This window comes from Bombina bombina, chromosome 6 (assembly GCF_027579735.1).
Source record: "Bombina bombina isolate aBomBom1 chromosome 6, aBomBom1.pri, whole genome shotgun sequence".
Classification (NCBI taxonomy): domain Eukaryota; kingdom Metazoa; phylum Chordata; class Amphibia; order Anura; family Bombinatoridae; genus Bombina; species Bombina bombina.
Genome location: NC_069504.1, coordinates 263,190,769 through 263,211,022, shown reverse-complemented (window position 1 = coordinate 263,211,022; position 20,254 = coordinate 263,190,769). Strand labels below are relative to the sequence as shown.

The following is a 20,254-nucleotide window of genomic DNA, read 5'->3' as shown; positions in this document are numbered from 1 at the left end:
AACCCTTGTCCGTGCTCCGACCGCGGAACCGGGTGGATCACTCCCATTAGCAAAAGATCTTGTACACAGCGTAGAAACGCCTCTTTCTTTATTTGGTTTGTTGACAACCTTGAAAGATGAAATCTCCCTTTTGGGGGAGAGATTTTGAAGTCCAGAAAATATCCCTGAGATATGATCTCTAACGCCCAGGGATCCTGGACATCTCTTGCCCAAGCCTGGGCGAAGAGAGAAAGTCTGCCCCCCACTAGATCCGTTCCCGAATCGGGGGCCCTCAATTCATGCTGTCTTAGGGGCAGCAGCAGGTTTTCTGGCCTGCTTGCCCTTGTTCCAGGACTGGTTAGGTTTCCAGCCTTGTCTGTAGCGAGCAACGGCTCCTTCCTGTTTTGGTGCAGAGGAAGTTGATGCTGCTCCTGCCTTGAAGTTACGAAAGGCACGAAAATTAGACTGTCTAGCCCTAGGTTTGGCTCTGTCTTGAGGCAGGGCATGGCCTTTACCTCCTGTAATGTCAGCGATAATTTCTTTCAAACCGGGCCCGAATAAGGTCTGCCCTTTGAAAGGTATGTTAAGTAATTTAGATTTAGAAGTAACATCAGCTGACCAGGATTTTAGCCACAGTGCTCTACGTGCCTGAATGGCGAATCCGGAATTCTTAGCCGTAAGTTTAGTTAAATGTACTACGGCATCTGTAATAAATGAATTAGCTAGCTTAAGGGTTTTAAGCTTATTTGAAATCTCATCTATAGTTATTGAGTCAAGAGTCTCTTCCAGAGACTCGGACCAAAATGCGGCCGCAGCCGTGACAGACGCAATACATGCAAGGGGTTGCAATATAAAACCTTGTTGAACAAACATTTTCTTAAGGTAACCCTCTAATTTTTTATCCATTGGATCTGAAAAGGCACAGCTATCCTCCACCGGGATAGTGGTACGCTTAGCCAGAGTAGAAACCGCTCCCTCCACCTTAGGGACCATCTGCCATAAGTCCCGTGTGGTGGCGTCTATTGGAAACATTTTTCTAAATACAGGAGGGGGGGGAAAGGGTACACCGGGCCTATCCCACTCCTTAGTAATTATCTCTGTAAGCCTCTTAGGTATAGGAAATATGTCAGTACTCGCTGGTACTGCATAGTATCTATCCAGCCTACATAATTTCTCTGGGATTGCAACGGTGTTACAATCATTCAGAGCCGCTAATACCTCCCCTAGCAGTACACGGAGGTTTTCTAGTTTAAACTTAAAATTTGAAATGTCTGAATCCACTCTATTTGGATCAGATCCGTCACCTGCAGATTGAAGCTCTCCGTCCTCATGTTCTGCAAATTGTGACGCAGTATCTGACATGGCCCTATTATTATCAGCGCACTCTGTTCTCACCCCAGAGTGATCTCGCTTACCTCTAAGTTCTGGTAATTTAGACAAAACTTCAGTCATAACATTAGCCATGTCCTGTAGTGTGATTTGTAATGGCCGCCCTGAAGTACTCGGCGTTACAATATCACGCACCTCCCGAGCGGGAGATGCAGGTACTGACATGTGAGGCAAGTTAGTCGGCATAACTTCCCCCTCGTTGTTTGGTGAATGATGTTCAATTTGTACAGATTGACTTTTATTTAAAGTAGCATCAATGCAATTAGTACATAAATTTCTATTGGGCTCCACCTTGGCTTTTGCACATATAGCACAGAGATATTCCTCTGAGTCAGACATGTTTAACAAACTAGCAATTAAACTAGCAAGCTTGGAAATACTTTTCAACTCAATTTACAAGTAATATGAAAAACGCACTGTGCCTTTAAGAAGCACAGAAAAAAAAACTATGACAGTTGAATAACAATGAACCGGAGAAATTATAAAAACCAAATTTTTCCCGGTAAAGGCATAAATTTAGCAAAGGATTGCCCCCATTAGCAATGGATAACTAACCCTTAATAGCAGAAAAAAATGTACAAAATATAAACGTTTTTTATCACAGTCAAAGCACAATCTCACAATTCTGCTGTGAGTGATTACCTCCCTCAAAATAATTTTTGAAGACCCTTGAGCTCTGTAGAGACGATCCGGATCATGCAGGGAGAGAAACAGACTTGTGACTGAATTTCTGATGCGTAGCAAAAGCGCCAAAATAGGCCCCTCCCCCTCACACACAGCAGTGAGGGAAGTTCAGTAAACTGTCTTAAATTAAAATAAACGACAGCCAAGTGGAAAAACAGTGCCCAAAACAATTTTTCACCCAGTACCTCAGATAATTAAACGATTTAACATGCCAGCAAAACGTTTAAAATCAAATAATATGAAATGTCATTAAACAGCCTGCTGCTAGACGTTCCCACTGCAAGTTAGGCTAAAAGTTATATGCATATAGTATTATCCCAGTGAAGTGCCATTCCCCAGAATACTGAAGTGTAAACATATATACATAACAGCCTGATACCAGTTGCTACTACTGCATTTAAGGCTGAACTTACATTATAACGGTATTGGCAGTATTTTCTCAGTCAATTCCATTCCTCAGAAAATAATATACTGCAACATACCTCTTTGCAGGTGAACCTGCCCGCTGTCCCCTGATCTGAAGTTTACCTCACTCCTCAGAATGGCCGAGAACAGCAAAATGAATCTTAGCTACGCCGGCTAAAATCATCCAAAAACTCAGGTAGATTCTTCTTCAAATTCTACCTGAGAAGGAACAACACACTCCGGTGCTGTTTTAAAATAACAAACTTTTGATTGAAGATATAAAAACTAAGTATAATCACCACAGTCCTCTCACACATCCTATCTATTAGTTGGGTGCAAGAGAATGACTGGGTGTGACGTAGAGGGGAGGAGCTATATAGCAGCTCTGCTTGGGTGATCCTCTTGCACTTCCTGTTGGGGAGGAGTTAATATCCCAGAAGTAATGATGACCCGTGGACTGACTACACTTAACAGGAGAAATCAATTTATTTCCATTCTTATATCTTTACTTTATTTCTTATTTACTGAAAATAGCAAACGTATAGATGAACCAGAGATAGGATATGTAATGAGTAAATATATATAAAAAATTCTTCTTAAACTCCCAGCTATGTTTCTATAATATTTTGCTTGTGGAAGATTTGGTTTCCTATTCTGTAAATCAGAATACAGTATATAAATACATTACCTCATTTCGATATGGTTTTACATAAACAGTCCACTGGTGAGTATGCCCATCCTCTTCTCTTTTTTTCCCAAAATAACGTGCCACATTTCCATAAACTATAGGTTTCACTATGGTAACACCCTAAATAAAAATACAAAATAAATAAATTAAAGGGACAGACAAGTCCAAAAAAACCCCCTCATGTTTCAAATAGGACATGTAATTTTAAACAACTTTCCACTTTACTTTTATCACCAATTTTGCTTTGTTCTCTTGGTATTCTTAGTTGAAAGCTAAACATAGGAGGTTCATATGCTAATTTCTTAGACCTTGAAGGCCGTCTCTAATCTAAATGCATTTTGATAGTTTTTCACCACTAGAGGGCATTAGTTCACGCGTTTCATATAGATAACATTGAGCTCATGCACGTGAATTTACCATGGAGTTAGCGCTGATTGGCTAAAATGCAAGTCTGTCAAAAGAACTGAAATAAGGGGGCAGTCTGCTGAGGCTTAGATACAAGGTAATTACAGAGGTAAAACGTGTATAATAACTGTTGGTTATGCAAAACTGGGGAATTGGTAATTAAGGGATTATCTATCTTTTAAAACAACAACAACCATTCTGGTGTTGACTGTCCCTTTAAACACAAAATTAAAGGGCTAGATTACAAGTGGAGTGCTAACTTTAGCGCATTACAAATTGAAAGTAAACTAAATTTGCACTCGTCGGGTTAGCTTGACTGAAGACCTTGTTTAAAGGGTTAGGGCTACATTAATATTAACAGTTACACTTTTATATACTCTAATAAAAATGATTCATATGAAGATTAAAAGAAAAAAAAAAAAAATCAGATGCTATTCACATTTAGGCCCTACTGTAGGCCATTTTGCAGTGAGAAACCCACACATTATATAGCTTTTTTTCAGGAGACCCAGCAGAGTCAAACTATACCATTGTATGTATATATCATGTGTAAGAAACCTGCAACAAAAACTGTAATGATAATGCATTTTTTTTTCATTCACATTTTTTTATTCACAAACTATCTTTAATTAATAAGCATAAGGACATATGACAGTACAAGCAGTGCATGCAAGGGGGCAACTCAATACATATTTAAGTTAGTTACAAGTGCAGAACAGTCATGTTAGTAATAAACAGAGTGTATACATCTACTAGAAATTATCTTAACTAAATAATAAACTTATAATATAGGCTAGCAAATGGCACACAGTTAATATATACGACCAATTGGTCTCTGGATCCTTATTCCTATACTAAAATGGAAAGTAATCTGTGTATCTTGTTTATTATGTCACATGCAATAGGAGAGAACTCTTAGTTATTTATACCGTATAAATATGAAGTAGGGTGATGTCACGCACAGGTACAGGGCTGCTCAATAAAAAATCGCAAGTACACCATAGGCAGGGGCTGGGGACTATTTGGAGCCTATCTGCATAAATATATAAGCCATGAAGCCGGCCTCACTTAAAGCTATTCGCTCAGCTAGATGAGGATTCATAAACCAGTGTGAGCAGCCACATGGCGAGAGATCCAAAACCAGCGAGACACACTGGCTATTAACAAAAACATACTATTAGCTTCTTAAAGTATTCTCATAGGGATTTACCTGCTCTTAAGTTAGTCATTTATCTATGTGGCTATGTGTTATGAGCTTACAACTAGAGAGTGATAGACATCCCCCCATAACCCCCAATGAACACATAGTAACCTGCCATGCTGAAATTCTCTCCTTTTCCCTAGGGCTCTACAAGAACTTGAAATACTGCTCTGACTTATAGTAGGTAGCAAGAAAGCTCAAGGGGCAAATATTAGCAATTTTCCATATAAGAGGAAACATAACAATTACACATTTAGACCAAAGGTAAAGCAAACAGTCAAATAGGATAAAAAGTCTCACATCTCCATTTAACTGATATACACTAAGATTGCTGAAGCCATATAACAAGATGATCAAAACGCTGAGGCTGTAAATTCAGACCTTATGGTCTTCATGCAGAGTTGTAGCTACAGGGCAAAGACATCTTGCTGATTCTGGCGGTTGCTGCAGAAATGACATGCTCCATACTCCTACAGCTTCAGCAGAAACATTCAGCCCACACCAGCTTTCACACAGTGTAGTCCCACCAGAGCAGCAGAGAAATCCAATTGTAAAAGAGAAGTATGCGCAAAGAGCAAAGTTATGTCTGTAACTGGAACATATGCGCTCTGTAAATCCTGGTCCCTATCTGAGTAGGTCCCCGAGACACTGGGAGGGCAGCAGGACAAGGACACCCAGCTCTCATTATCAGGGTCGCGCATGGGGAAATTGGCCGCTCTCACCTGCGCAGCTTCATATATAGTAACGATCCGGGTGCCCTGCCAGGAACGGATGTCAGTAGCTCCTGCATTTTCCCCATCGCTAGATAAGGGTTCTACAATTGTCAGCACTTCACACTCTCCCAGAGCGGCTGACCCACAGGCACCTCCAGTATTCTCCTCCATAGCGTTGGCTTGTGTAAATTCTTTTGTAGATATAGTAGTTATTGCAGAGGTATTCCCCACTGTTAGCTGTGTGACAGGCTGCATATCAGTGATCTTCTCAACTGCTACAGCAGACTTGTTCCCCTTCTCCACCCATTGGTCTCCTGCTATAGCTAGGATGCGATCAAATCTACTGCTACTCATATTTCTCAAATAACGCTTGTACCTTTAAGTACCAATCCTCCTACATTTTCAAGGAGAAGTCTGTAGGTAATCTCAACTTGCTCTGTGTACCCCGTGGTCGGGTTTCTATTCTGTGCTGGTAGAGCGGTGTTCACCTTAACTTAGGCCAAAGGAAGGCAAGATGGCCACCGTCTTTGCAACTGCAAAACTAATCTCCGGTCTCAACTTGATGCCAGCGTGTCAGAGGCAAAATCAGCGTTCTCTGGGTGTTGGTTAGAAATCAAACATGAAGCCCCTATTTTGCCGAGTCTGACTACATAGCTAAATCACATCATATATCAATTTTAAGGCAGTAGTAGCCGGAGCTCTGAATGAGTGCGACCATTCCTGCTTGCTGTCGGCTCCGCCCCCCTTCATTCAAATTTTAATTTAAAAAGTTTATCAAGTGTGTTTCCCCCCCCCTAAACTTTATAGTAAAAATAAGGGGTTATCCACATATGAAATGAAGTTAAAATCGCATTCAATTGTTCTCTTTATCTTTTAAGCTACTGCTGAATGTTGAATCAACGTATGAGGCATACAAAAGATCTGCACTTAGGGTGAAAAAGGCGCCACGATCAGGACGTAAAAAAAAAAAAAAAAAAAAAAGATGCTAGCAACCAGCAATCTATTTTATATTACCTGAAGGATAAGTGCAACTGGGCTGTTCTGCTGTACTAAAGACCTTACAGCTGGTGAGTTACTAAACAATTCGGCAGCTATTTTGCTGGACTGGAGTAGCAGCAGCCAGAACCTTAAATGGACATTAAACTTATATATATATATATATATATATATATATATATATATATATATATATATATATATATATATATATATATAAACATTAGAAACACCATTTTAAACAGTACTGCAGTACTGATTCAGTACAGGAATAAGAGCTCAGTGACACGTACCAAAAGAATAAAAACATTTTTTCTCCGTTTAGCAATATCCTCTTTAAAACTTTACAAACAAAAAAAAAACACATTTTAAAAAGCCCTCTTTTACATGCAGTGCAGAAAAGGAAAAAAAACACTTTCTTGTTTCTTCAAAAGTTTAAAAAGGGCCAGGTGGCTTGGATCTGGTCTGAGCTCTGCTGCGACTAGGCTTAGTAGTAAGGTTACCTTCAGAGTAGGGCTGTGCGATATGGGGAAAAATTAATATTGTGAATTTGGCCATGAAATATTGCGATTTTTAAATAAATAACTGTTAAGTGTACATTTCTCAATAAAAAAATGCTTTACACTGCAACACTCAATACCCGCTCACTTTAACCCCTAAAAAACTGCTTTGTGCAGATTTTTTTAAAAAAAAATTAAAGATATTATTATTAATATTAATAATAGAAGCTTACACTTCACTTTGGGGGCAATTGGGGCACATTTTTAAAATTAACCAGAGATCTGATTTCTAGTTAATTTTTGGAGCACTAATTGCTACCGGGAGCTTGCAGTAGCATTAACCAGCCACTTTTAATGGCTGGTTATTTATCATGCACCCGTAAAAGGGCGAGTTTGCAAGTGCAGCGGCACAGCTACATTCACTTAGCTCTCACTGGTGACTGGTTCTTGAGCATTTTTCTCAAGCCTTAAGGGTTGGTAGGATAAGTGGTAGATATGTGCAAATATTCAGCATTTTTTTAAAATGCCAAAATGGCCATAGTTTAAGGCATTAATTTCAGCGCTTGATTTATTAAAATGCAGCACAAAAATATGAATACTCCCCCTATTAGGAAAATATCCTATACCAGACGATAATATACCTGATTTGGTTCTTGTCCCTATACATCTATTATAACAATGATGCCCTGTACCCAAGACGGACAGGTAAATATGGCCACCCAAAATGTTAAAGGGTTTCTATCGGCCGAAAAAAGATCGATAGCTAACCATGATTTCTATAAAAACATAATTTATGTAAGAACTTACCTGATAAATTCATTTCTTTCATATTAGCAAGAGTCCATGAGCTAGTGACGTATGGGATATACATTCCTACCAGGAGGGGCAAAGTTTCCCAAACCTTAAAATGCCTATAAAATACACCCCTCACCACACCCACAATTCAGTTTAACGAATAGCCAAGAAGTGGGGTGATAAGAAAAAAGTGCGAAAGCATATAAAATAAGGAATTGGAATAATTGTGCTTTATACAAAAAAATCATAACCACCACAAAAAAGGGCGGGCCTCATGGACTCTTGCTAATATGAAAGAAATGAATTTATCAGGTAAGTTCTTACATAAATTATGTTTTCTTTCATGTAATTAGCAAGAGTCCATGAGCTAGTGACGTATGGGATAATGACTACCCAAGATGTGGATCTTTCCACACAAGAGTCACTAGAGAGGGAGGGATAAAATAAAGACAGCCAATTCCTGCTGAAAATAATCCACACCCAAAATAAAGTTCAACGAAAAACATAAGCAGAAGATTCAAACTGAAACCACTGCCAGAAGTACTTTTCTACCAAAAACTGCTTCAGAAGAAGAAAACACATCAAAATGGTAGAATTTAGAAAAAGTATGCAAAGAGGACCAAGTTGCTGCTTTGCAAATCTGATCAATCGAAGCTTCATTCCTAAACGCCCAGGAAGTAGAAACTGAACTAGTAGAATGAACTGTAATCCTTAGAGGCGGAGTCTTACCCGACTCGACATAAGCATGATGAAATAAAGATTTCAACCAAGATGCCAAAGAAATGGCAGAAGCTTTCTGGCCTTTTCTAGAACCGGAAAAGATAACAAATAAACTAGAAGTCTTACGGAAAGACTTAGTAGCTTCAACATAATATTTCAAAGCTCTAACAACATCCAAAGAATGCAACGATTTCTCCCTAGAATTCTTAGGATTAGGACATAATGAAGGAACCACAAATTCTCTACTAATGTTGTTGGAATTCACAACTTTAGGTAAAAAATCAAAAGAAGTTCGCAACACCGCCTTATCCTGATGAAAAATCAGAAAAGGAGACTCACAAGAAAGAGCAGATAATTCAGAAACTCTTCTGGCAGAAGAGATTGCCAAAAGGAACAAAACTTTCCAAGAAAGTAATTTAATGTCCAATGAATGCATAGGTTCAAACGGAGGAACTTGAAGAGCCCCCAGAACCAAATTCAAACTCCAAAGAGGAGAAATTGACTTAATGACAGGTTTTATACGAACCAAAGCTTGTACAAAACAATGAATATCAGGAAGAATAGCAATCTTTCTATGAAAAAGAACAGAAAGAGCAGAGATTTGACCTTTCAAGGAACTTGCGGACAAACCCTTATCTAAACCATCCTGAAGAAACTGTAAAATTCTCGGTATTCTAAAAGAATGCCAAAAAATGATGAGAAAGACACCAAGAAATATAAGTCTTCCAGACTCTATAATATATCTCTCTAGATACAGATTTACGCGCCTGTAACATAGTATTAATCACAGAGTCAGAGAAACCTCTTTGACCCAGAATCAAGCGTTCAATCTCCATACCTTTAAATTTAAGGATTTCAGATCCTGAAGGAAAAAAGGACCTTGCGACAGAAGGTCTGGTCTTAACGGAAGAGTCCACGGTTGGCAAGAGGCCATCCGGACCAGATCCGCATACCAAAACCTGTGAGGCCATGCCGGAGCTACCAGCAGAACAAACGAGCATTCCTTCAGAATCTTGGAGATTACTCTTGGAAGAAAAACTAGAGGCGGAAAGATATAGGCAGGATGATACTTCCAAGGAAGTAAAAAAATGCATCCACTGCCTCCGCCCGAGGATCCCGGGATCCGGACAGATACCAGGGAAGTTTCTTGTTTAGATGAGAAGCCATCAGATCTATTTCTGGGAGTTCCCACATTTGAACAATCTGAGGAAATACCTCTGGGTGAAGAGACCATTCGCCCAAGTGCAACGTTTGGCGACTGAGATAATCCGCTTTCCAATTGTCCATACCTGGGATATGAACCGCAGAGATTAGACAGGAGCTGGATTCCGCCCAAACCAAAATTCGAGATACTTCTTTCATAGCCAGAGGACTGAGAGTCCCTCCTTGATGATTTGATGTATGCCACAGTTGTGACATTGTCTATCTGAAAACAAATGAACAACTCTCTCTTCAGAAGAGGCCAAGACTGAAGAGCTCTGAAAATTGCACGGAGTTCCAAAATATTGATCGGAAATCTCACCTCCTGAGATTCCCAAACCCCTTGTGCCGTCAGATACCCCCACACAGCTCCCCAACCTGTAAGACTTGCATCTGTTGAGATTATAGTCCAGGTCGGAAGAACAAAGAAGCCCCCTGAACTAAACGATGGTGATCTGTCCACCATGTCAGAGAGTGTCGTAAAATCGGTCTAAAGATATTAATTGAGATATCTTTGAGTAATCCCTGCACCATTGGTTCAGCATACAGAGCTGAAGAGGTCGCATGTGAAAACGAGCAAAGGAGATCGCATCTGATGCGGCAGTCCTAAGACCTAACATTTCCATGCATAAGGCTACCAAAGGGAATGATTGTGACTGAAGGTTTTGACAAGCTGATATCAATGTTAAAATTCTCTTGTCTGACAAGGACAGAGTCATAGACACTGAATCTATCTAGAAACCTAAAAAGGTTACCCTTGTCTGAGGAATCAATGAACTGATTGGTAAATTGATCCTCCAACCATGAACTTGAAGAAACAACACAAGTCGATTCGTATGAGATTCTTCGAAAATGAGAAGACTGAGCAAGTACCAAGATATCGTCCAAATAAGGAAATACCAAAACCCTGTTCTCTGATTACAGAAAGAAGGGCACCGAGAACCTTTGAAAAAAATTCTTGGAACTGAGGCTAGACCAAACGGTAGAGCCACAAAACTGGTAATGCTTGTCTAAAAAGAGAATCTCAGACACTAAAAGTGATCTGGATGAATCGGAATATGCAGATACACATCCTGTAAATCTATTGTAGACATATAATGCCCTTGCTAAACAAAAGGCAGGATAGTCCTACAGTAACCATCTTGAATGTTGGTATCCTAACATAACGATTCAATAATGATAGATCCGGAACTGGTCTGAAGGAATTGACCTTCTTTGGTACAATGAAGAGATAAAATAAAACCCCAGCCCCTGTTCCAGAACTGGAACTGGCATAATTACTCCAGCCAACTCTAGATCTGAAACACATTTCAGAAATTCTGAGCCTTGCTGTGTTAACTGGGACACGGGAAAGAAAAAAATCTCTTAGCAGGAGGCCTTAACTTGAAGCCAATTCTGTACCTTCCTGAAACAATGTTCTGAAACCAGAGATTGAGAACGGAATTGATCCAAATTTCTTTGAAGAAAACGTAATCTGCCCCATACCAGCTGAGCTAGAATAAGGGCCGCACCTTCATAGGTACTTAGGAGCTGGCTATAGGTTTCTATAAGGCTTGGATATATTCCAAACTGGAAATAGTTTCCAAACTGATACCGCTCCTGAGGATGAAGGATCAGGCTTTTGTTCCTTGTTGTGAGGAAAGGAACGAAAATGATTATTTACCCTGGAAAGAAAGGGAAAGCAAAGTTGACTTAGAAGACATATCAGCATTCCAAGTTTAATCCATAAAGCTTTTCTAGCTAAAATAGCTAGAGACATATACCTGACATCAACTCTAATGATATCAAAAGATGGTATCACCAATAAAATTATTAGCATGTTATAGAATAATAATAATGCTATAAAATTATGATCTGTTACTTGTTGCGCTAAAGCTTCTAACCAAAAAGTTGAAGCTGCAGCAACATCCGCTAAAAATATAGCAGGTCTAAGAAGATTACCTGAACATAAGTAAGCTTTTCTTAGAAAGGATTCAATTTTCCTATCTAAAGGATCCTTAAATGAAGTACTATCTGCCGTAGGAATAGTAGTACATTAGCAGGAGTAGAGACAGCCCCATAACTTTAGGGATTTTTGTCCCAAAAAACTCTAATCTGTCAGATGGCATAGGATATAATTGCTTAAACGTCTAGAAGGAGTAAATAAATTACCCAAATTATTCCATTCCCTGGAAATTACTTCAGAAATAGCATCAGGGAGATTAAACACTTCTGGAATAACTACAGGAGATTTAAAAACCTTATTTAAACGTTTACATTTAGTATCAAGAGGACCAGAATCCTCTATTTCTAATGCAAATAATACTTCTTTAAGTAAAGAACGAATAAATTCCATCTTGAACAAATACAAAGATTTATCAGCATCAACCTCTGAGACAGAAACCTCTGAACCAGAAGAACCATTATCAGTATCAGAATGATGATGTTCATTTAAAAATTCATCTGAAAAAAGAGAAGTTTTAAAAGACTTTTATGCATACTAGAAGGAGAAATAACAGACATAGCCTTCTTAATGGATTTAAAAAATAAAATCTCTTATGTTATCAGGAACACTCTGAAAATTAGATGTTGACGGAACAGCAACAGGTAATGTAACAGTACTAAAGGAAATTTTATCTGCATTAATAAGTTTGACATGACATGCAATACAAACAACAGCTGGAGAAACAGATACCAAAAGTTTATAGCAGATACACTTAGCTTGGTAGCTCCAGCACTGGGCAGTGATTTTCCTGAAGTATCTTCTGACTCAGTTGCAACGTGGAACATCTTGCAATATGTAAAAGAAAAAAACAACATATAAAGCAAAATTGATCAAATTCCTTAAATGACAGTTTCAGGAATGGGAAAAAAATGCCAGTGAACAAGCTTCTAGCAACCAGAAGCAAAAAATAATGAGACTTAAATAATGTGGAGACAAAAATGACGCCCATATTTTTTAGCGCCAAAAAAGACGCCCACATTATTTGGCGCCTAAATGCTTTTGGCGCCAAAAATGAAGCCACATCCGGAACGCCGACATTTTTGACGCAAAAAACGTAAAAAAATGACGCAACTTCCGGCGACACGTATGACGCCGGAAACAGAAAAAAAAATTTGCGCCAAAAAAGTCTGCGCCAAGAATGACGCAATAAAATGAAGCATTTTCTGCCCCCGCGAGCCTAACAGCCCACAGGGAAAAGTCAAATTTTTTAAGGTAAGAAAAAATGATTGAAACAAATGCATTTATCCCAAATATGAAACTGACTGTCTGAAAAATAAGGAATGTTGAACATTCTGAGTCAAGGCAAATAAATGTTTGAATACATATATTTAGAACTTTATAAACAAAGTGCCCAACCATAGCTTAGAGTGTCACAGAAAATAAGATTTACTTACCCCAGGACACTCATCTACATGTTTGTAGAAAGCCAAACCAGTACTGAAACGAGAATCAGCAGAGGTAATGGTATATATAAGAGTATATCGTCGATCTGAAAAGGGAGGTAAGAGATGAATCTCTACGACCGATAACAGAGAACCTATGAAATAGACCCCGTAGAAGGAGATCACTGCATTCAAATAGGCAATACTCTCCTCACATCCCTCTGACATTCACTGCACGCTGAGAGGAAAACCGGGCTCCAACTTGCTGCGGAGCGCATATCAACGTAGAATCTAGCACAAACTTACTTCACCACCTCCATCGGAGGCAAAGTTTGTAAAACTGAATTGTGGGTGTGGTGAGGGGTGTATTTATAGGCATTTTAAGGTTTGGGAAACTTTGCCCCTCCTGGTAGGAATGTATATCCCATACGTCACTAGCTCATGGACTCTTGCTAATTACATGAAAGAAAGAGGAATTGATATAGTTATGATACAGGAGACTTTTTATAGGAAAAACTAACAAACTGAGACTCCCTACTAAATACTACGACCAACATTTTTTTAGCTCAGGACCACATAGGAAAAACGGAGTTTGTACATCTTTCAAACAAAAACATAATTTATGTAAGAACTTACCTGATAAATTAATTTCTTTCATATTGGCAAGAGTCCATGAGCTAGTGACGTAAGGGATATACAATCCTACCAGGAGGGGCAAAGTTTCCCAAACCTCAAAATGCCTATAAATACACCCCTCACCACACCCACAATTCAGTTTAACGAATAGCCAAGAAGTGGGGTGATAAAGAAAGGAGTAAAAAGCATCAACAAAGGAATTTGGAAATAATTGTGCTTTATACAAAAAATCATAACCACCAAAAAAAGGGTGGGCCTCATGGACTCTTGCCAATATGAAAGAAATGAATTTATCAGGTAAGTTCTTACATAAATTATGTTTTCTTTCATGTAATTGGCAAGAGTCCATGAGCCAGTGACGTATGGGATAGCAATACCCAAGATGTGGAACTCCATGCAAAAGTCACTAGAGAGAGAGGGATAAAAAATAAAAAACAGCCATTATCCGTTGAATTTTTTTTTATCCACAACCCAAATCATAAGTTTAGTCTCATAATTGAAAAGAAAAAAACTTAAAATTAGAAGCAGAAGAATCAAACTAAAACAGCTGTCTGAAGAACTTTTCTACCAAAAACTGCTTCCGAAGAAGCAAATACATCAAAATGGTAGAATTTAGTAAAATTATGCAAAGAAGACCAAGTTGCTGCTTTGCAAATCTGATCAACAGAAGCTTCATTCTTAAAAGCCCAGGAAGTGGAAACTGATCTAGTAGAATGAGCTGTAATTCTCTGAGGCGGGGCTTGACCCGACTCCAAATAAGCTTGATGAATCAAAAGCTTTAACCATGATGACAAAGAAACGGCAGAAGCCTTCTGACCTTTCCTGGAACCCGAAAAGATAACAAATAGACTAGAAGTCTTCCTGAAATCTTTAGTAGCTTCAACATAATATTTCAGAGCTCTCACCACATCCAAATAATGTAAAGATCTCTCCAAAGAATTCTTAGGATTAGGACAAAAGAAAGGGACAACAATTTCTCTATTAATGTTGTTAGAATTCACTACCTTAGATAAGAATTTAAATGAAGTCCGCAAAACTGCCTTATCCTGATGAAAAATTAGAAAAGGAAATTCACAAGAGAGAGCAGATAATTCAGAAACTCTTCTAGCAGAAGAGATGGCCAAAAGGAACACTTTCCAAGAAAGTAGTTTAATGTCCAAAGAATGCATAGGCTCAAATGGAGGAGCCTGTAAAGCCTTCAAAACCAAATTAAGACTCCAAGGAGGAGAGATTGATTTAATGACAGGCTTGATACGAACCAAAGCCTGAACAAAACAGTGAATATCAGGAAGTTTAGCAATTTTTCTAAGGAAAAAAACAGAAAGAGCAGAGATTTGTCCTTTCAAGGAACTTGCAGACAAACCCTTATCCAAACCATCCTGAAGAAACTGTAAAATTCTAGGAATTCTAAAAGAATGTCAAGAAAATTTATGAGAAGAACACCATGAAATGTAAGTCTTCCAAACTCGATAATAAATCTTTCTAGAAACAGATTTACGAGCCTGTACATAGTATTAATCACCGAGTCAGAGAAACCTCTATGACTAAGCACTAAGCGTTCAATTTCCATTCCTTCAAATTTAATGATTTGAGATCCTGATGGAAAAACGGGCCTTGAGATAGAAGGTCTGGCCTTAAGGGAAGTGGCCAAGGTGGGCAACTGGACATCCGAACAAGAGCCGCATACCAAAACCTGTGAGGCCATGCTGGAGCCACCAGCAGCACAAATGATTGCTCCATGATGATTTTCGAGATCACTCTTGGAAGAAGAACTAGAGGCGGGAAAATATAAGCAGGTTGATAACACCAAGGAAGTGTCAATGCATCCACTGCTTCCGCCTGAGGATCCCTGGACCTGGACAGGTACCTGGGAAGTTTCTTGTTTAGATGAGATGCCATCAGATCTATTTCTGGAAGCCCCCACATCTGAACAATTTGAGAAAACATATGGGTGGAGAGACCATTCTCCCGGATGTAAAGTCTGATGACTGAGATAATCCGCTTCCCAATTGTCTATACCTGGGATATGAACCGCAGAAATTAGACAAGAGCTGGATTCCGCCCAAACAAGTATCCGGGAAACTTCTTTCATAGCTTGAGGACTGTGAGTACCACCCTGATGATTGACATATACCACAGTTGTGACATTGTCATACAAAGCTGGAGAGGTCTCATATGAAAACGAGCAAAGGGGATCGCGTCCGATGCTGCAGTCATAAGACCTAAAACTTCCATGCACATAGCTACTGAAGGGAATGACTGAGACTGAAGGTTCCGACAGGCTACAACCAATTTTAAACGTCTCTTGTCTGTTACAGACAAAGTCATGGACACTGAATCTATCTGGAAACTTAAAAAGGTGACCCTTGTCTGAGGAATCAAAAAACTTTTTGGTAAATTGATCCTCCAACCATGTCTTTGAAGAAACAACACTAGTTGATTTGTGTGAGATTCTGCAGAACGTAAAGACTGAGCGAGTACCAAGATATCGTCCAAATAAGGAAACACCGCAATAACCCGCTCTCTGATTACTGAGAGTAGGGCGCCGAGAACCTTTGAAAAGATTCTTGGAGCTGTTGCTAGGCCAAAAGGAAGAGCAACAAATTGGTAATGCTTGTCTAGAAAAGAGAATCTCAGGAACTGATAGTGATCGGATGAATCGGAATATGAAGAAATACATCCTGTAAGTCGATTGTGGATGTATAATGCCCTTGCAGAACAAAAGGCAGAATAGTCCTTATAGTCACCATTTTGAAAGTTGGTACTCTTACATATTGATTCAAAATCTTTACATCCAGAACTAGTTGAATGAATTTTCTTTCTTTGGGACAATAAATAGATTTAAATAAAACCCCAGACCCTGTTCCTGAAATGGAACTGGCATGATTACCCCTGATAACTCCAGGTCTGAAACACACTTCAGGAAAGCCTGAGCCTTTCCTGGGTTCTCTAGAATGCGTGAGAAAAAAAATCTTCTTACAGGCGGTCTTACTCTGAAACCTATTCTGTACCCCTGAGAGACAATACTCTGAATCCAATGATTTTGGACTGAATTGATCCAAACATCTTTGAAAAAATTTTAATCTGCCCCCTACCAGCTGAGCTGGAATGAGGGCCGCACCCTCATGCGGACTTGGGGGCTGGCTTTGATCTTTTAAAATGGCTTGGATTTATTCCAATTTGAGGAAGGCTTCCAATTGGAAACAGATTCCTTTGGGGAAGGATTAGATTTCTGTTCCTTATTATGTCGAAAGGAACGAAAACGGTTAGAAGCTTTACCCTTAGGTTTTTTTTATCCTGAGGCAAAAAGACTCCCTTCCCCCCCAGTGACAGTTGAAATTATTGAATCCAACTGAGAACCAAATAATTTATAAGGAAGGAAGGAAGGAAAGAACAAAGAATCTGGACTTAGAAGTCATATCAGCATTCCAAGATTTAAGCCATAAAGCTCTTCTAGCTAACATAGCTAAAGACATATATCTAACATCAATTTTGACGATATCAAAAATGGCATCACAAATGAAATTATTAGCATGCTGAATTAATTTAACAATGCTAGACAAAAAATTATATATATATATATATATATATATATATATATATATATATATATATATATATATATATATATATATATATATATAAAATATAAAAGAGGTAAATTTGTTTAGGCTTGCGCTGTGTATTAAATGCAAATATTTATTTTGCTTTGTATACAATTCCTCCTGGTGTATTTCTAAGCAGCTTAATATGGTGATTCCACTATCATCAAAATGGAATAAGCAAGTATGGGTAGCAATTGGGGGTTCCAAACTTTAGCGCTTGTAGAAAGGGAGTAACATAAAAGGGGAGAACAGTTTATGGTGCAGTATAACTATACTGGTTTACAGCATGGTATAAATAAACTTTTTTGTTTCTCACCTTTTGGCCTCAGAGTCTGTGAAGTATGTGGAGAGTCTTTGCTTCTCCTCTGTGGAGTATGGTAGTTGTTCAATGCCAGTGATGATTAACATCTATGTGGTGCCAGTAGAAAAACTTCCTTTTCAGGTGATATAATATCCCTATTTGAGAGGGACAATAAAAGACTTCCCCTCTCAGGGGTATGGTAGATGCCTTTCAATCAGTAAATTAAACTATTGCCAATGGTTGATGCAAATAAAATGTCCTTAATTTTAGCACAAAACAAGCAGTATTTGTGCTAGTGATTAAAAAAATCTCCGGATGGTGTAAAGTTAAAAAGTCAATGCAATGATCAGAAAAGAGGGGGGTGTGATGGCACTCCTATGGGTATAACAAGGGGGGCTTAATTAATGTATCGGCGTTGGCCTTAATAGTAATGGTAATGTTGCCCTTAGGTGCTGTGTACCGATTAACTTTAACTGGAAATGCAACTATAGAAAGTTGCAAAAAAGTGTACACACAATAGCACTCATACCTTGTATTAGATAGATTATATATGTTGCTGTGGTTTGTTTGTACGCAAGAAAAAACACATTTAAACATAAACTTTAATAAGATTATTAAAAATGGGCTCACTTAAAAACCCTAGAAGGCTAGTAGTTAGTATAAATGATTGCGTCTGGATAATACCAGACACCTGATGAAGTTCTATATATATTTGCAGTGTGGTTAGATGGTTGTGTTCTAATTTACTCAAGTATAATTATTATATATATAATTTGACACAATGTACATCTATTCTCACATGCCAGACCTGTAGTCAGTTCTTTTGAGAAAGAAATGTGTGTTATTCTACTAATTGTGTTGCAAAACTTAGGTTTAAATCCAAGGATGCTTCTGGATTGTATGTGCTCCTTGAAGTTAAATGCTTCTAGTAATAAGCTTGAGGTTGGTCAGTTGTGATCAGCTTGTGCATTTTGAGATGGAATGAGCTAATAATAAATTATAACTGATCTTGTAATGGGTCAGTTTAAATTAGCACATAAATATGGAAGAAATTGCTGTAATACCTTATTAAGGTTCAATCTCATTAGCTGTTGTTACCAACCATAATATTACAACGATTCTATTGCAATAAAGAAGCAACTAAGTATAAAAACCCTTATGTATGAGCGTTATAGAGAATTAAATAGTTAATTCTTGATTAATCTTAGCTTGTGCTATAGAGCTCAATTATTTATGTATACGTAACATCATATTGATACAATCTTGTTAGAAGTTAGCTGTAAATATGTGTAGTTGTCAATATCACTCTCTTGATAGAGAAATAGTATTGCCTATTGTATCTATGTAATGGCTTCGTATTGAAGAACCCTTCAGGATAGAGTGTTGTATAATGTTTTATGTATATTCGCTCCTAGGTTATCTAGTTATAAACATTAGTTCATTTTGTATTATAGTAAACCTTTGTGTCCTGGATATGCAACCGTGGGGCAAAAATATGTCTGTTAATTAATATAAAAAACAAACGATTCTCATATTGTGATACATTCAAACACTCAAGCAGTGTTACAAGCTTGTCACTGCAGCGTTTTTTGTTGTAATACTGGGTTAAGTTCAAACCCTGTGTTCCCCTTTGTAGGGTAATTTGTTCTATGACAATTGTCTTTAAATATATGTAAACATAATGTTACGTTTATATACAACATGAAATAACAGAAGATGGTTCAATAAAAACTCAATTTTCTCCTATGTAATGTCTTAACGAGATCGTAACAATCATTCACATAAAGGCTCTATAGTATAGCACTTGCGTAGTACATCAGTGTGATAAATTAGCTGTAGCAAACACAATTAAATGCGGTAAATATTATCCAAAGAGGAACAGTTTGCTGAATCGCTGTTTGCAAGAGAAATGATTCTCAAATTCAGTACTATACAACTTTTCCTCCGTAATAAGAACTGACTAGCTAATCTGAGTATATGATGAACATCAGATCAGATATCAAATTTAAATTACTTAACTAGCACATTCTAGATTAAAACTGAGGGGTCCCAATATCCCCTACTCCTGACATGTTTCGCCGGGTATACCGGCCTTCGAAAAAGCTGTGTTTATTTATCTTGCTGCTATTGTTTCGTATCACTATTGCGTTCATCTTGGACCTGATCCACTTATGCCTTACACACAACTATTTTAAATTCGAGAACAAATTCTATCTGCAACAAGTGGGCACAGCTATGGGTTCCAACATGGCACCAGCCTATGCCAATCTATTTATGGCTTGGTTTGAGGAAGAGTACATCTACCCTTGAAATATTGACAGAATCAGTACGTACCGCCGGTACATTGATGACATCTTCCTGATCTGGAATGGCAGTGAAGATGAACTCATACAGTGGTACAACGAAACTAACAATGCACTTCCATATGTAAAGTTCAAGATGGAATATAATAAAGAAACCATCTACTTTCTTGACATTGAAATCTATAAAGACAAGACCAACACCGACGTAAGAATAGGTACAACACTCTACTCAAAACCTACAGACCGGAATTCCCTTTTAACAGCAAACTCCTACCATCCACCGGCACTAAAGAAAGGAATAATCAGGTCCCAAATGCTGAGAGTGATACGAAACAATAGCAGCAAGATAAATAAAGAAACACAGCTTG

General features: G+C 38.3%; 1 protein-coding gene across 1 annotated transcript in view; it reads right to left on the bottom strand.

Moving 5' to 3' along the window:
- Positions 1 to 20,254, bottom strand: part of YEATS4 (YEATS domain containing 4) — a 67,526-nt gene that overhangs the window by 42,921 nt on the left and 4,351 nt on the right. The window contains exon 2 of the mRNA XM_053716824.1: positions 3,146 to 3,265. Within this exon, the coding sequence (XP_053572799.1) occupies positions 3,146 to 3,265 (120 nt within the window). The remainder of the gene's footprint in view (positions 1 to 3,145; positions 3,266 to 20,254) is intronic.